The 14,004-nt window shown below is 37.2% G+C and overlaps 1 protein-coding gene across 1 annotated transcript in view; it reads right to left on the minus strand.

Annotated features, from left to right (window-relative positions):
* The window catches only part of Ufl1 (UFM1 specific ligase 1), a 32,797-nt gene extending 19,474 nt beyond the window's left edge, over positions 1–13,323 (minus strand). Inside the window, exons 1-7 of the mRNA XM_021645515.2 lie at positions 13,186–13,323; positions 12,139–12,284; positions 11,075–11,103; positions 10,078–10,175; positions 9,463–9,577; positions 6,982–7,112; positions 1,664–1,722 (exon numbers count right to left, since the gene is read on the minus strand). Of these exons, the coding sequence (XP_021501190.1) occupies positions 1,664–1,722; positions 6,982–7,112; positions 9,463–9,577; positions 10,078–10,175; positions 11,075–11,103; positions 12,139–12,284; positions 13,186–13,262 (655 nt within the window). The 5' untranslated portion in view covers positions 13,263–13,323. The remainder of the gene's footprint in view (positions 1–1,663; positions 1,723–6,981; positions 7,113–9,462; positions 9,578–10,077; positions 10,176–11,074; positions 11,104–12,138; positions 12,285–13,185) is intronic.
* Positions 13,324–14,004: the final 681 nt, after the last annotated feature.

Raw genomic sequence — 14,004 nt, forward strand, 5'->3', positions numbered from 1 at the left:
GCTAGAATCAGCAGTGTGAATAAAGCCACAGAACAGTTTCCACTGTCCCTGCATTTCTGTATGAAGCAGCACACATGCCATTCACAATGCAGAAGGAAATGCTACAGCTCAGAGTACGGCTTCTGTGGCTCTAATGCTGAAGGACAAACCTCAACTTTGCCATCTCCTAACTATACAATACTGGGCAAATAATTTCTTTCATGCCTTTATTTTCTCATCTGTGAAATGGGGAAAATAACAATACCTATTTCATGAGGTTGCTGTATTCAAGTAACGAGCGACCACCAATTGGCATAACAAAAGCCAGTTATATAATACATATTAGCCTCAAATTTCATTATCACCTTCTCCATTCATAATCTAGGGCCAATCTGAAAACTAACTTGACTTTATGCATGTTCAACAGGAGGAAAATCATGCCTCGTATGTTATGGTTCCTGGGGCTAGTGAAGTCATGGACCTTGCAGAAGAACCAACAATCACCATTTTACTAAACGAGCATAATCCCAAGCTCCCTTCTAAATATTTGTCCTTATACCTACAGTGTAGTCCTCACTCATTAAGGAAACTTCTTTCTGAACACACTGAGATCATTATAGAAAACAACAACAAATCACAATGCAGAGGTTGGAGCTCAGTCACAAAGGATATCTACAATATAACTCTTGTATGTAAAGCTCAGGGACCATTGTGGAAGAGAGGATGGAAAGATTATAAGAGCAGAGCAACGTGAATTTACTGTGAAATTGTATCTCCTAAGAATTCCAAAATATTACCAACATGGCTGCTCATAACAGTAGACACGCTAGTGTGGATAGAAAAATGCCAAGAAGGCTTCAGCCTTAACACAGGTAATTAAGAGACACTGAGAGCAGAAGAAATTCTTCTCCAGGAAACAGCACCCCAGTTTACTTATCCAGTAACACACACACACATACACACCACCACCACCACCAATCAATGAAAAAAGAGGCCATGAATTTGGAAGAGAAAAAGAAGGGAAATGTGGGTAGTGTGAAGGGAAGAAAGGGAAGGGAGAAATAATATGATTATATTATAATCTCAAAAATTAGGAGACATTAATAAAAAAAGAAAATGGAAAAATAAATTACTTTGACTCATTAACAGCCAATAAAGCAGTGCTATACTTTGGATGCTAGAGGTCTTCTTGGTCCTACAGAAAGGCTAATGGGGGCTGAAGGAGCCTGTAGGAGGTAGAACCTACTAGGAAGTCCTTGGGCAGTAAATGTATGCCTTTGAAGAGAACTGTGTGACCCCAGATTCTTCCTCTCTCCTCTGTGTTTCTAATGGTTTTTTTCTGCCACAGGATCCTCACTGGTAGGATCATCCAGCAATCACCCGCCCCAAGGTCCAAAGAAATGAATCTACCCAATGTTAGCCTGGAACTCCCACAACTATTTGAACAGCAGAATGAAACGATACAAAACGAAACGAAACCAAACCGTCTTCTCTTCCTCTGATCCCCACTTGCATCTTCCTTTCCTTTTTGCCACTCACATTTCTCTCCTTCAAAATAATAAAATAAAATAACCTTTCTCTGTCTCCCCACTGAGGATGAAAGCTGGTCCTTACGCATTCTCAGGAAAGTCTGTTACTACATTACACCTACCACTCAAGAAATACAAACTTCAACAAAACTCACAGTAAAGGAGCTGCTCCTGAAATCCATATTTTGAAATCAAAGAATTCACTGCTGTAGGCCTTTAAGGGAAATTAAAGGAAAAAAAAATTAAAGCCAATTTACTATACAATTGTATATGATTAAAAAAAATAAGAACTGGAGTTTATTAAAAGAAAACACCAATTAATTTGAAGGAAAAAATAATGGCAATTCATACCAAATTTTAGAGACCTTACCAGATCGTCCTACCCAGATAGCAGGAACCAGTCTTTCTTTATAATCCAGATCAATTTCTATTATGATTCCACCAGGTTTTTCCTCTCTGTGATGCTGGACTTTCTCCTGGCTCTCACTGTGCAGCACAGTGAGATTCAAGGATGCTCATGTCTCTCATATAAAATACTGTATGATCTCCCGAGAGCCTGAATACTTACCACTTCTAGATTTCCTGATTTTCTAATGCAATGTTACCTGAACATGTTTAGTGCATATGTAACTTTCTTACTAAGGAGTTCCAGTACATGATTTGCATCCATGAATGATACAGCACTCAGAAACATGTGATGGTTGGGTGTATGTAATTTTCCTTATGGTGGGTTCCCTCTCCTCACTTGGGAATATTCAAGTAATTGAATGTCATATAATTTCATTTTTGAAGAAAAGGGAGATAATATGTGCACTTAAATGTATCTGTATGAGATATTTTTAGTCAAGTGTTTGAGAGAAATCACAGGATCAGAAGGAAGGTAAAGAAGACCTCCCCTATCAGTGGACTTGGGGAGGGGCATGCATGCAAAAAAAAGAGTAAAGGAGGGATTGGGAGGGGAGGAGGGAGGGAACTGCAGGGGGGATACAAAGTGAATAAAGTGTAATTAATAAAGAATTTAAAAAAAGTTACAACAAAAAAATGTTCTTTTTTACTTATCTGTACTTCTGTAAGATTTCCTAAACTATTTTAACAGGGTATAATTTTTATATAATTAACATCCACTCAAGCTCAAGTACATAACTCCATAATTTTAATCTTAATAAATTTACAAAATGGTGTAACCATCACAACAATCCAGGTTTACAGATTACAGTAATATTTGTAGCCAATCACTGCTGCCACCCTATAGATAAATCATCATCTATAAATTTGCCCTTCTAGACATTCACTGTAGTTGAATCAATAGGAGGCCTCTTATTTGTTTTCTTTCACTCAGTATTATGTTACAGGATGTTCGTCAATGATGAAACATGCATGACATGGTTCAGTCTTGAACAGCACTCCATTATACACTTGCTTTTATTTTTATCAGCTGGCAGACATTTACAGTGTCTGTCACTGTAAATGTGAGGCATTCTAAATAGATGTAATAAATGTCTTGTTTCAAGTCTTTGTGGGAGCACTGTATTTGACTGTGATAGTTGAGATAACAGGATGCCGTAATTTCATCCCAATGCCTTGTGCATGCATAAATCACACTCTCCCACTATCACTAACACATCACCAGCTGCTTTTAGGTAGCTGAACAAATTCCCAAAAGTATCTCTGGTTTTTTTTTTTTGTTTGTTTGTTTTTTTGGTGTGTGTGTGTGTTGTATTTGTTTATAGTGTATGTCTATGTGCTCAGGTATGGAGCCTATGTGAGCCTATAGAGGCAGAGGAACAAATGGGGGTATCTTCCCCTATAGCCTTACTTACATTTTCACAGGGTTTCTCACTCATTCTACTTAGCTAGACTAGCTCCACTAGTCAACTCTCCTTGCAGGCCTTGGGCCACTCATGTGTGCCCCACACTTTGCTTTAAAGAGCATGTTGAGGCTACACTCTGGTCCCCATGCTTGTAGAGCACACAATTTATCCACTGAGGCACCTTCCCAGTCCTGTATCTACTTTTCACTACTGATGGCTTTGAAAGTAATGTTTTGCTTCTATTTCCTTTAAGCTATCATCTTAGTTCTCCAGTCAGTTTCTATTCTTATGTATATTCAAAATCCTGTAACTAATTCCAAATGTTTAATGTCTTACAGATTATTTAGAATGCCATAACTTTATTTTCTTTTACCTCCACAAAGAAAGTTGGTAAATAGATACACTTACTTAAAAATGAATGAAATACTTAAAGCTCCTGTATTTGGACGATTTTGACTAAAAATTATTTAACAAAATTTCATGTAGATCAACTTATTAGGTCCCAGTATGCTGTAAATTGTATCATCTGTTTCCCTTACAGTAAAACATCATAACTTTCTTACATGATACTTTGGGTGTGTTTTCTGCTCCTTCTAAGGAAACATAAAAATAAGAGCTCTCTTAAAGGGCCCACCTCAGGCTGTGTAGGTATTGCTCACTATGGGTGGTCAATAAATGTCTAAATTTCTGCCTGTAAGAGCTGTCAACCTATCCCTGTGGTTGAATATGGCTTCAGACCAGAAAAGTGAGGTGGTTTCTTAGTTTCTAGCTCTTATACAGACATAGTGAATTAAATGTACTATTTGGATGCCACAGGTCTCAGGAGTATCTGTTCAGGCTTAGAATTAGTTTTACTTTGTAGTTTGGGACCACCTCCACACAGACTCTGGGCTACAGGGAGAGAAAAACAAACAAACAAACAAACAAACAAACAAACAAACAAAATAAACAACTGCTGATTGTGACAAAATTTACCCTTGCTACTGTAATCAGCAAAATATAAATGACAAATATATTAATAGAAAAAATTTTTAGTTTTTGACTAAATGATAAATTCAAAGGGACAAAGATATAAATCTGTTTCCCCCTATCTCTACCAATCAGCTTCACAGTTCTGCTCCCCCTAAAAACCAACACTTCCTTGTGTTTGGAGGGAGATTGCATCTGTGTGGTCAGAACCCATGGAGGATGGAGTACATGGAGGGATACTATAGCAGCAACAACCAATCAGGTACATAATGGGAAATCATGAAATAAGTAAACACATTAAGGACAATGCATGCTAAGCTTACTTATGGTGGTTGAAGAAGAGAATTACAAATATAGAAAATAAAAACAGAAAATAAGAATGAAGTGAAGCCTAGTATCTGACCTGAATCAGTTTGCAAACAGCTTTGTTATATATATGTTTAAGAAGATATACACAGTAAGTGCACATATGTATGTCAGTGCATCCTCTAATTTGTTGACCAAGAGGACTGAGGGATAATGAGAACCAAATAGTGTGAAAAGCAACTAAGCACATGGATTCTACATAGTCTACTCCAAGAGAAAATCAGGCCCCCTTGGAGAAATGGCTAGATAGTCTAGGTGGGACAGGGAAGGACCCTGGACCTGGAACTGAAACACTTTGTCCTATCAGTAAAAAAAAGGTATCCCATCCAGGAATGATGGGGTCATGGCAGAAGGTCAAAAGGCAGCCTGACCCGTTTCGGGGTTGGAGAGATGGCTCAGAGGTTAAGAGCACTGGCTGTTCTTCCAAAGGTCCCGAGTTCAATTCCCAGCAACCACATGGTGGCTCACAGCCATCTGTAATGAGATCTAGTGCAGGCAGAACACTATATATGTAATAAATAAATAAATAAATAAATAAATAAACAAAAGGCAGCCTGAGTGCCAACTACTAGCAAAGGAAGTTAAAGTCGAATAACAAATTTAGGGAGCACTAAGTCCCCAATGATACAAATAATTAAGAAAACAAACTGTAAGTCTGAGGAAGAATGGGATATACGGTCTTAAAATATCATCCCCGCATATGACTATCTGTTTTCTTTACAAAGGAAAACAAGTAGCTCTATAAGAATTTTATCAGATATATCTGTTAAGTAAGTTACTCACCAGTAATTGAAAAAAATCTAAAGTGTGTATCACCCGCTACAATTCAATTAGAAGAATAAAGTGTTACTTCTGTGTATTCCCTGCCATTAATGGGCAACCTAAATACTGACATTCACATGCAAACCTTTCAAACAAACAACAAGATAACATTTTAAAAAAATAACTAATCTGTGACCTTTAAAACAGGAAAGCCAAGGAAAGACCAAACAGGCACTCCAGATTAAAGGTGACCAAAGACCTGTAACAATTAAATGAAATGGGTGATTCTGAACTGAACCTGACAGGGCCAGAAAGGGCAGTGATGAAGCAATCTGAACATCAAAATGGATTCAAAGACCAGAAGAGTATGTATCAATGTTAATTTTCTGACTATGAGTTCTATATTATATTGTATAGGATAATGTTCTTTTTGTAGGAAATACAGACTAAATTGTTTGTGGTAAAATTTGAGCAACTTCTATACTGGTCATAGAAAAACTCTCTAATCTTTAAAGTCCAAATTTTTAAAAACAAAAAAGAAAGAAGAAATTTGTTTCATCAGAGTATACATGTTCCCTCCAAACCTTTCAATCTTTTTTTCTCTTGCCCTGAATGTGTCCGGTACTCAATAAATGTATACTGTTGTTAAATGACAAAAAAGAAATTACTACAACTGCCCTATCTAAAAGATGTGTCTACAGTTAGATGCTGATGTAAAGACAAGTAAAACAAGGAAAAAAATAGGTTATGAGATTAGTGTTAATGACAATATAAGTGGTAGAAACCAGATAAATACTTTGAGACATGAGAGAGGGTAAGAAAATGAATATTGAATATTGACATAAGTCTTAAGAAGAGGTTTTAAAAGAAAAGAATGAACATTATTAGATGGAGTGGAATATGCCATCCAGATAGTTGTTTGAAATGAAAAATCTGGACATCTCAAATGCTGATGACACACAAAGCTACTCAACAGAAACTTATGTGACAGGTGAGGAGATAACTAAGAATGTAGGCTTTCTGAATTCGATTTAAACAAATCTAAATATTTTATAGACTCAGTCTTGAAATGTGTCTTTTTAAAGCAACACTGCTATTCCTTAAAATGTGGAGTTTTAGTAAAAAGGATCCTAAAACAGTCCATCTGAACTCCAAGTAAATTAGGCCACTGACATACCTGCCCCTATCACATGGCTACTAATGTAATAGAACAACAGACCCACACTGTTCTATTTTAATAACTGCATGGTCTTTCCATGATTTCAGGCTGATTTTTATATAGTGATGTCAGCATCAGATTTTAAGCTGTTTTCTGTAAAAGTACAAAATCTGTTGGGGCAGAGAAAGGAAGGTGCTATGGGTGGAGACAGGCTGTGTCTTGGGACCCTAGAGGCTTTCCAGTCCCATTTCAGAGAAGCACTCCTTCTATTGTACAATAAACTGGGATGCGCAATGAAATTTTGCTTCAGAATGATTCATCTGCTAGAAAAAAAATGCAAATCATGTCAGAAAAATGTACAAGTCTATTTCTCTCTTTTTCTCTCCCTCTCTCTCAACACGTTTACCTGGTAATAGCACTGAAGAGTCCACGGATGCGTGCTTTATGGCGAGCTACAAAGGCCTCAGTGAAAATTACTCCTCTGTTATCAAGGTCAATATGGCCATTGATAATTCGACCAAGTCGCTGTGTTAAAGCCTGGGAAAAAAAGGTCAATTTTTACTAATTTGAAATAACAAAATTAAATTATGCGTTGCAGTCCTATACAATTCATGCTATATGCTGTGACAGAAATTCCAACTGCACAAATTACATGACGCGTAAATTAATGTTGATTAATATCTATACAGCTTCATTGTCTCACAGTAAAGAAACACACCAAATTGTTAAAGCATTAACTATAAAAGGGTGGGTAGGAGGCTCCCCTTCTCTGAATAATAGGGAAAAGGGGAGAGGGGAAGAGGGAGGGTTGGACTGTAAGGAGAGGAGGAGGGAGGCTATGACTGGGATGTAAAAAGAATAAATAATAATTAAAATAGTAATTATTAGTTAATTGTTAGAAGATTAACTACAATAATGGCCCTTGCTTACAATACTTATTTCTAATGGAAAATAAAAATGACTGATTAGCCAATTTTCTAGATATAAATGGTACACATAGCACGATGAGTCTTAGAGAAGACTTTCTTTGGACCTTTGGATACTTACAGGAATAAATGTTATTCCAAGATTTTTATAACTAGGGAAACATAAGTCTTGAAACAAGACTTTTCCAGATTTAAACTGGCAGATTATCTGGTTTCTTGACAGTTTTTCAAACTTGAGATAGTATTTCTCCTCAGCTATACTACAACTACACAAGTGCATGTGAAACAGGTCTGGCCGTATTTCACACCACCCCTTCCCCAGTCAAAAGCAGATGTATTCAAGTTGATTTGTTTGACAGTTTCATAACAAAGAAAAATGTAATACGCTTTCAGAAACACATTTTTTATATTCAGAAAACAGAGCTGGGAACTCTTCAGTATCTAGGAACACAGCTGCAAAAGAAACCATCTGGTCTGAGCCTTCTATCTTTGACTTTCTATAATTTCTAGTTACTAAGGTAAAACATGACTTAGACCCCTAACATGCTTTGTAAGACATCTATGTTCTCTAAATTGTGTTTTACATACCACTAGGAAAGCTTATTCTATTACTACATGTGAGTGAATGCATCATACCACAAATTAATCTCATGTTCTTATGGTATGATAACTCTCTAAAGTTGGATTTTCTTATGCTGAAAAGCAGTTGTGGTTTGAATGGGAATGGTCCTATAAGCTCATATGTTTGAATGATTGGTCCTCAGTTAAAGAACTGTTTGGAAGGGTTAGGAGACCTGTCACTGGAGGTAGGCAACGTCTTTTTCTCCCTGACTGCCTCCCAGTGGGTCCTGCATGAGCTCTCAGTCCCTGCCTGCTGCCATGCTTCTTCCTGCCTTGATGACAATGAACTAACTCTCTGAAACTGAAAGTAAGCCCCCAATTAAATCCTTTTCTCTAAGAGGTGCAGTGGTTATGGTGTCTATTCACAACAGTACAGTAACTAAGATGGTAGTTAGATGAGATTTAGCTGTTTATTTCAGTAAATTTTTTAAAAAAGCTGCTATTTCTAGTGCTGCCTTTGTGCTAACAGTTCATCAGACATCTCACTGATGCTTATGAAAAGAATATGGTTATTTCTTCTCAAAAGACTTGCAATACCACACAGACAAAACAACAATTTTCTTAATGTCAGTTAACTAAGAAGTGTCATCAATAGGATTCAAATCCAGGTCTGTTTAACACTAAAGCTTATAGATTTTCCACTGTACCACATGGACATCTGTGACTGTAAGATAACAAACTACTTTAGAAACACAGACAACATATACGTAACACTGTTATTGCACTACAGTCATGATACTGGAATTCAGTATCAACACAAATACATAAAGTTAGAGAATATGTTCTCTAACATCTAGTTAGAGAATATGTTCTTTAACATCTAGTTAGAGAATAACTTTATTCTCTAACTAGAGAATAGATTCTTTGTTCTCCCGGCTTAGTCACAGGTCAGAGGAAGAAACACGTAGCAACAGAAGAACGATAATACTGATATTTTGGTAAGAAAATCCTTTGTAGAAGATATTTTACATTGAAAAATATTCAGCAGCAGCCCTCATCTTTAACAATTATACCAAAACTGTTTATATCCTAGTCTGTTTCTAAACAGCGGGTGTTGTAAGCATTAATAAAATCTGCGCACCTGTGGTATATGTGCTTCTATGGTATCAGGTTGGGCCTAACAATTTATCTTGCCCTTACGTATCTTATGATTTGGGGCTGGGGATAATTATAATCATTTTCAACAGTCTCTTCAGAGCCACCAAATAGGATACCCCCACCCCCCAAAAAATACATGGTTTTAAGGTGTATCTACTTGTAACTTATTAAAAAAAAAGAAGAAGAAGAAAACAATCTAAGATTTTTAAAAAATTCTTTATACTATTAGGGAAAAAAAATACCTGTGTCAGAAAATCTCCAGGAAGATCATAGGTTTTACACAGTTCTGAGATGGTTACTTGACCACTTTCTTGTAATTTATCATTCACCTCTTCTGATAATTGATCCAGATAGTTCCTAATATTGAAAAAAAGTTAAACAAACAACAAAAAACATAAAAAATGTTTTCCTTCAGTATTCTTCCCCTTTCCACTGGAGCACATTAGGCCTCCAAAACAGTGAACAGGATGTGAATGAGCATCATTCATTGCTCAGATTCTAAAGCTTATTTTTTGTTCATGGACATTACTAAATGTAAGGTTAATCAAATGATAGTTTTTTTCTTCTGCCAATAGAGATTTTATAGTCATTTAACAGTAATATTTTTAGAACACATTTGCTTTGAGTTTACTTAATTTATCACAAATAATAAGTTGTTTTTTATTGCTTTAAAAAAGTCAAGATTTATACTATTTATATATACTCCCCATAACTAGCACCTACTTTTAACTGGAATGACTTTTATAATGAACGTCTGTATCGAGAGCTCTAAACAAAAAGCCTAACTGGGTATGACTGGCCTAAACTTACATACTATTGACATGAACAAAACAAGTACATGAAAATGTTATACTTACTCATCTATTAGTTGTCCCAACACCATCTGGACATTTTTCTCTGATTTAATAATGTCACCTACTCTACTTTCAATATGAGTTAGATCCACATTAATAACCTAGAATTAGACAGAAATTATATAAAGTTTCTACTAGTTCTTAAATTTGAAATTACACATTTAGAGTTACACGTTTACACTCATTCTTACATAAATAAGGAATTGTTTTAAAATACTGATAGCTGAGTATGGGGTCAAACACCTATAATCTTAACATGCAGAATGACAGCCACAACATCAAGGCTAGTGTGGTCTACATAAGTTCTAGGCAAGACAGGACCACAGAGTAAAACACTGCATACACACATGCATGCATGCACACACACACACACACACACACACACACACACACTCGATATATGTATATCATATATGTATCTGATATGTATAAAACCTACATGTTTGTATATAAAACAATCAAACTAATAAATACTGCCGAAGCCTTAGTTACGTAAAATTCCGAAACCCTATTGCTTATCTATTTACTTTTGAGTTCTGAAGAATTATATTTTTCCAGGAAAACTTATATTAAGCAGTGAACTCTATTTTCATAAAACAGAGTTTTTCATATTTTCAGAAAAAGTTTTCTAGTGACCAAGGTGGTTACACGTGCTTTTTAATATTTTGGAAATTTTCTTACTTTTTCCATTACTCTCTCTATATTGAAGTGTATAAATATGAAACCCTAATGACTTTTCTCTAAAAATTACATAAACCTTACAATTTTATAAAGTAATAACTTTTGAGTTTATCTGTAAAGAATGAACAACTCAACCAAGAAAGAAAACTGAGTAAATCAACTCAAAGCATCAACGAAGGCTTCACAACCATTTCTTCACATATGTCATACCAACTCTGACACCAACATTGGTGAATACTTAGAAAGGAACTGAATGAGCTCATAGCATTAGAAATTTACAAAACTTTAAGAAATCAAAGTAAAACTTTTATAAATTTACCTGCTGTAAGTCGACAATGTTTACTCGACCTTTGAACAAAAGACAGGAATTTAAATGGCAAATTAAATGAAAGTACAGCCAAACAACTTCAATTCTGACAGACAGTGTTGATCAGTCTAAGTCCTTCTACAAAGGGCATAGGACCACAACAGCTGATGCATTTAGATACAAATTACTAACTAATCAATCTTCATGGTTAAAGCCACAGGCAACACTGCTGCCATCACCTCAGACTAACTATGAACACCAGCTGACACAAGGCAGACGAACCTAAGGGGATAGGGCACTTAATTCTTCCAATTCAGTTTATCTGACGTGGCCAAAGGCTATATCTGCAATTAAATTAAGATGACTCCTCCATTATTTGAAAATGAAAAGTAAGTGTCTATTAGGAAGAATCAGTAAATATTCCAAATCACAGCTCATATTTCATTAGCACTATTGCAGGGAGATAAGAAACACCAAGGTTACACCCTTATAGTATCTAATGAAGAGTCGTTTCTATTTAAGTCAACTGTGCTCAATCTTAATACACTGCTCAGCTTTTAAAAATACAAAGCAAAACAGTATTTCATGTTAGATGGCACTAATTGCACTTCATATAATGTGAGCCTGAGGCTACTGTATACTGATTTACAAAGGTTTTTTTTTTTTTTTTTTTTACAGACTAGTAATGCAGCCTTAGTATCTGAGATCTTACAATCTTATGAAATCTCTATTCTTAATTTACAATTACATCTGATCACTCATGCTTAAAAACCCACAGCACATTTAATTCAATACAACAAAGCATGGTATTTGTTACATGGCAATAGTTAAGATCCTATTTGCTTATGTGAACCTATGAAGGCTGATTATCAAGTTAGCAGTTGAGAAGGGTTAAGCTCAGTGGTAGTATTTGCCTAATGTGTGCCCGTGTCTGATTCTTAACACAAAGGGGAAAGGAAAAGGAGAAACTGAGGTGAATGTCCCATAACTCCATTTAACTGTTTAGTCATGATTTTAACTCATTTCCTCCAAACACTGCAGTAAAAACAAAAGCACAACACTAAGGAATCACTTACCACCTCTGACATGTAGCTCATCTCTCATTTCTTTACTGATCTGGGCTGGAGTGATATATTCTTTCCCATCAAGTGTATGAACTACTTCTAGCTGTTTCTGAGATATTAACTTATTCACAATTTCAATGCAGTTCCGCTCTGACAACCTGAGAGAAACCAAAAGTTTAAGAGTGTCATAATATGTTCCACAAAAAAGTATTTGAAAGCAAAATTTTGAGTAACTTCTACATTGCAAAATCTGTCTTTTATTAGTATAATGATGTTGATTAATTAAAAAAAGAAACTACTCCAGAGTAAGGAACTTTACATTCATTTGAATTATTTACTTAATTCATACATGTCACCGCATTATGATTCTAAAGGTGTTTTCTTAATCCTTTCTTCAGTCTTCAAATATCAAAATTGTGGGCATACAATTTAAGAAAGAAAACACCAGCTATGTCTTTAATTTTCAGGTGAAAACAAACGTTTCTTGGAGATCACAGTATGTTGGCCTTACTGGTACAGCTGTACAGGCAGGACATCTGTCTTACTTAGCAAGACCACGGTTACCTCTGTTAGTTAAGTAGGCAGGTACTGTGCCTAGATTTTTTCCCTTGGGTTTTTAACTGTTTGGGTTTGCTGTTTGGAGTGTTGAGTGTGTGTGTGTAGCTCTCAACACTATAAAACACCATCAAAGGACTAGTGTTTTTAGGACAGCAGAAATGAAATACTACAGGAACTCGTTTCTAAGGAGAAAAAGTCTATTGGCATTATAGATGTGGTCTGTAATCCTGCATGCGGTAATTCTCCAACGTTCGTGGGGTGCAGAAAAGTCCTGGGTGCGGGTCTGGCGTCGCTCCGCGGCCGCAGAGAAAAGGAGTTAAAGGGGGACAGGCTACTTGCTGCGCAGTGCGCCGGGGTCTCTGCAAGCCCTAGGCCGGGCGGCGAGCGTCTCTACCGGCGGCCGCAGCAGCCGGGCTCCGGGGTCTCCCCGGGACGCGGCCGGCAGCGCGGAGACGACAGCGCCCCGGGCCCAGGCCGGCGCCAACCGGGGGGGACCAGCACCTCTGCGTGGCCTCCGCGAACTGCGCCCGCTGGAAGTCAGCAGCCAGCCGCCGGATCTCCTCCCAGGCGTCCGCCATCGCTGCCTCGCTCGCCCGGCCCCGGGAAACCGCTGACACGTCAGCCCTCGGCCGCGCGAGCGCCGCGGGACGGACCGCGCTGAGGGCCAAGAGACCCGCGCTAAAGCAAATCGCGAACCGACGCGCGGCTGCCGTGGTCCCGCCCCCTGCGGGGCGTGGCCTTCCGGAGCGGCTTTATAAACTGCTTCAAAGCCAAGCCAAGCGCTGCCTCAGTAATCCTCCCATTTGCAAGGTTCCTGGTCAGCCCTTCCTGAGCGACAAGTCACACTTCTTTTGTTGGGCTGTTACAAACCATGGCTAATCCATTTTGAACAGTGAATCGGCCTTTTACTTGGGCCAAGAATAAACTCAGTTTTGGAGAAACTTGGGCCATACTACTAAATCAGTTTGTTTCCCCCAAATAAATCCATTTGGATATTGCAAACGCCATGGAATTCAGTGCATGTATTCTAGAGCCTGTTTATTCTTACTCTTACTATTTTATAAAGACTGTGTACTCAGAAAAATTACAATATTTGATATATCTTTAGGCATGAGACTATAACTTGGAGTAACTAAGAAACCAAGAAAGTAAAAAGGGAAAATGGGGAGGGAGTAGAGAGAATAATATCTGAATACAGGTAATATGAATGGGGAAATGGGAAAAAGAGGGCCAGAGGTCAATGCAGAAGGATAAGGAGGGAGTAGGACAAATTAAGACTAAGGATGTTTGAAAAAGCTATAAAGTATAAATAAAGTTTAA

The sequence above is a fragment of the Meriones unguiculatus genome, chromosome 6 (genome assembly GCF_030254825.1).
Source record: "Meriones unguiculatus strain TT.TT164.6M chromosome 6, Bangor_MerUng_6.1, whole genome shotgun sequence".
NCBI classification, from domain to species: domain Eukaryota; kingdom Metazoa; phylum Chordata; class Mammalia; order Rodentia; family Muridae; genus Meriones; species Meriones unguiculatus.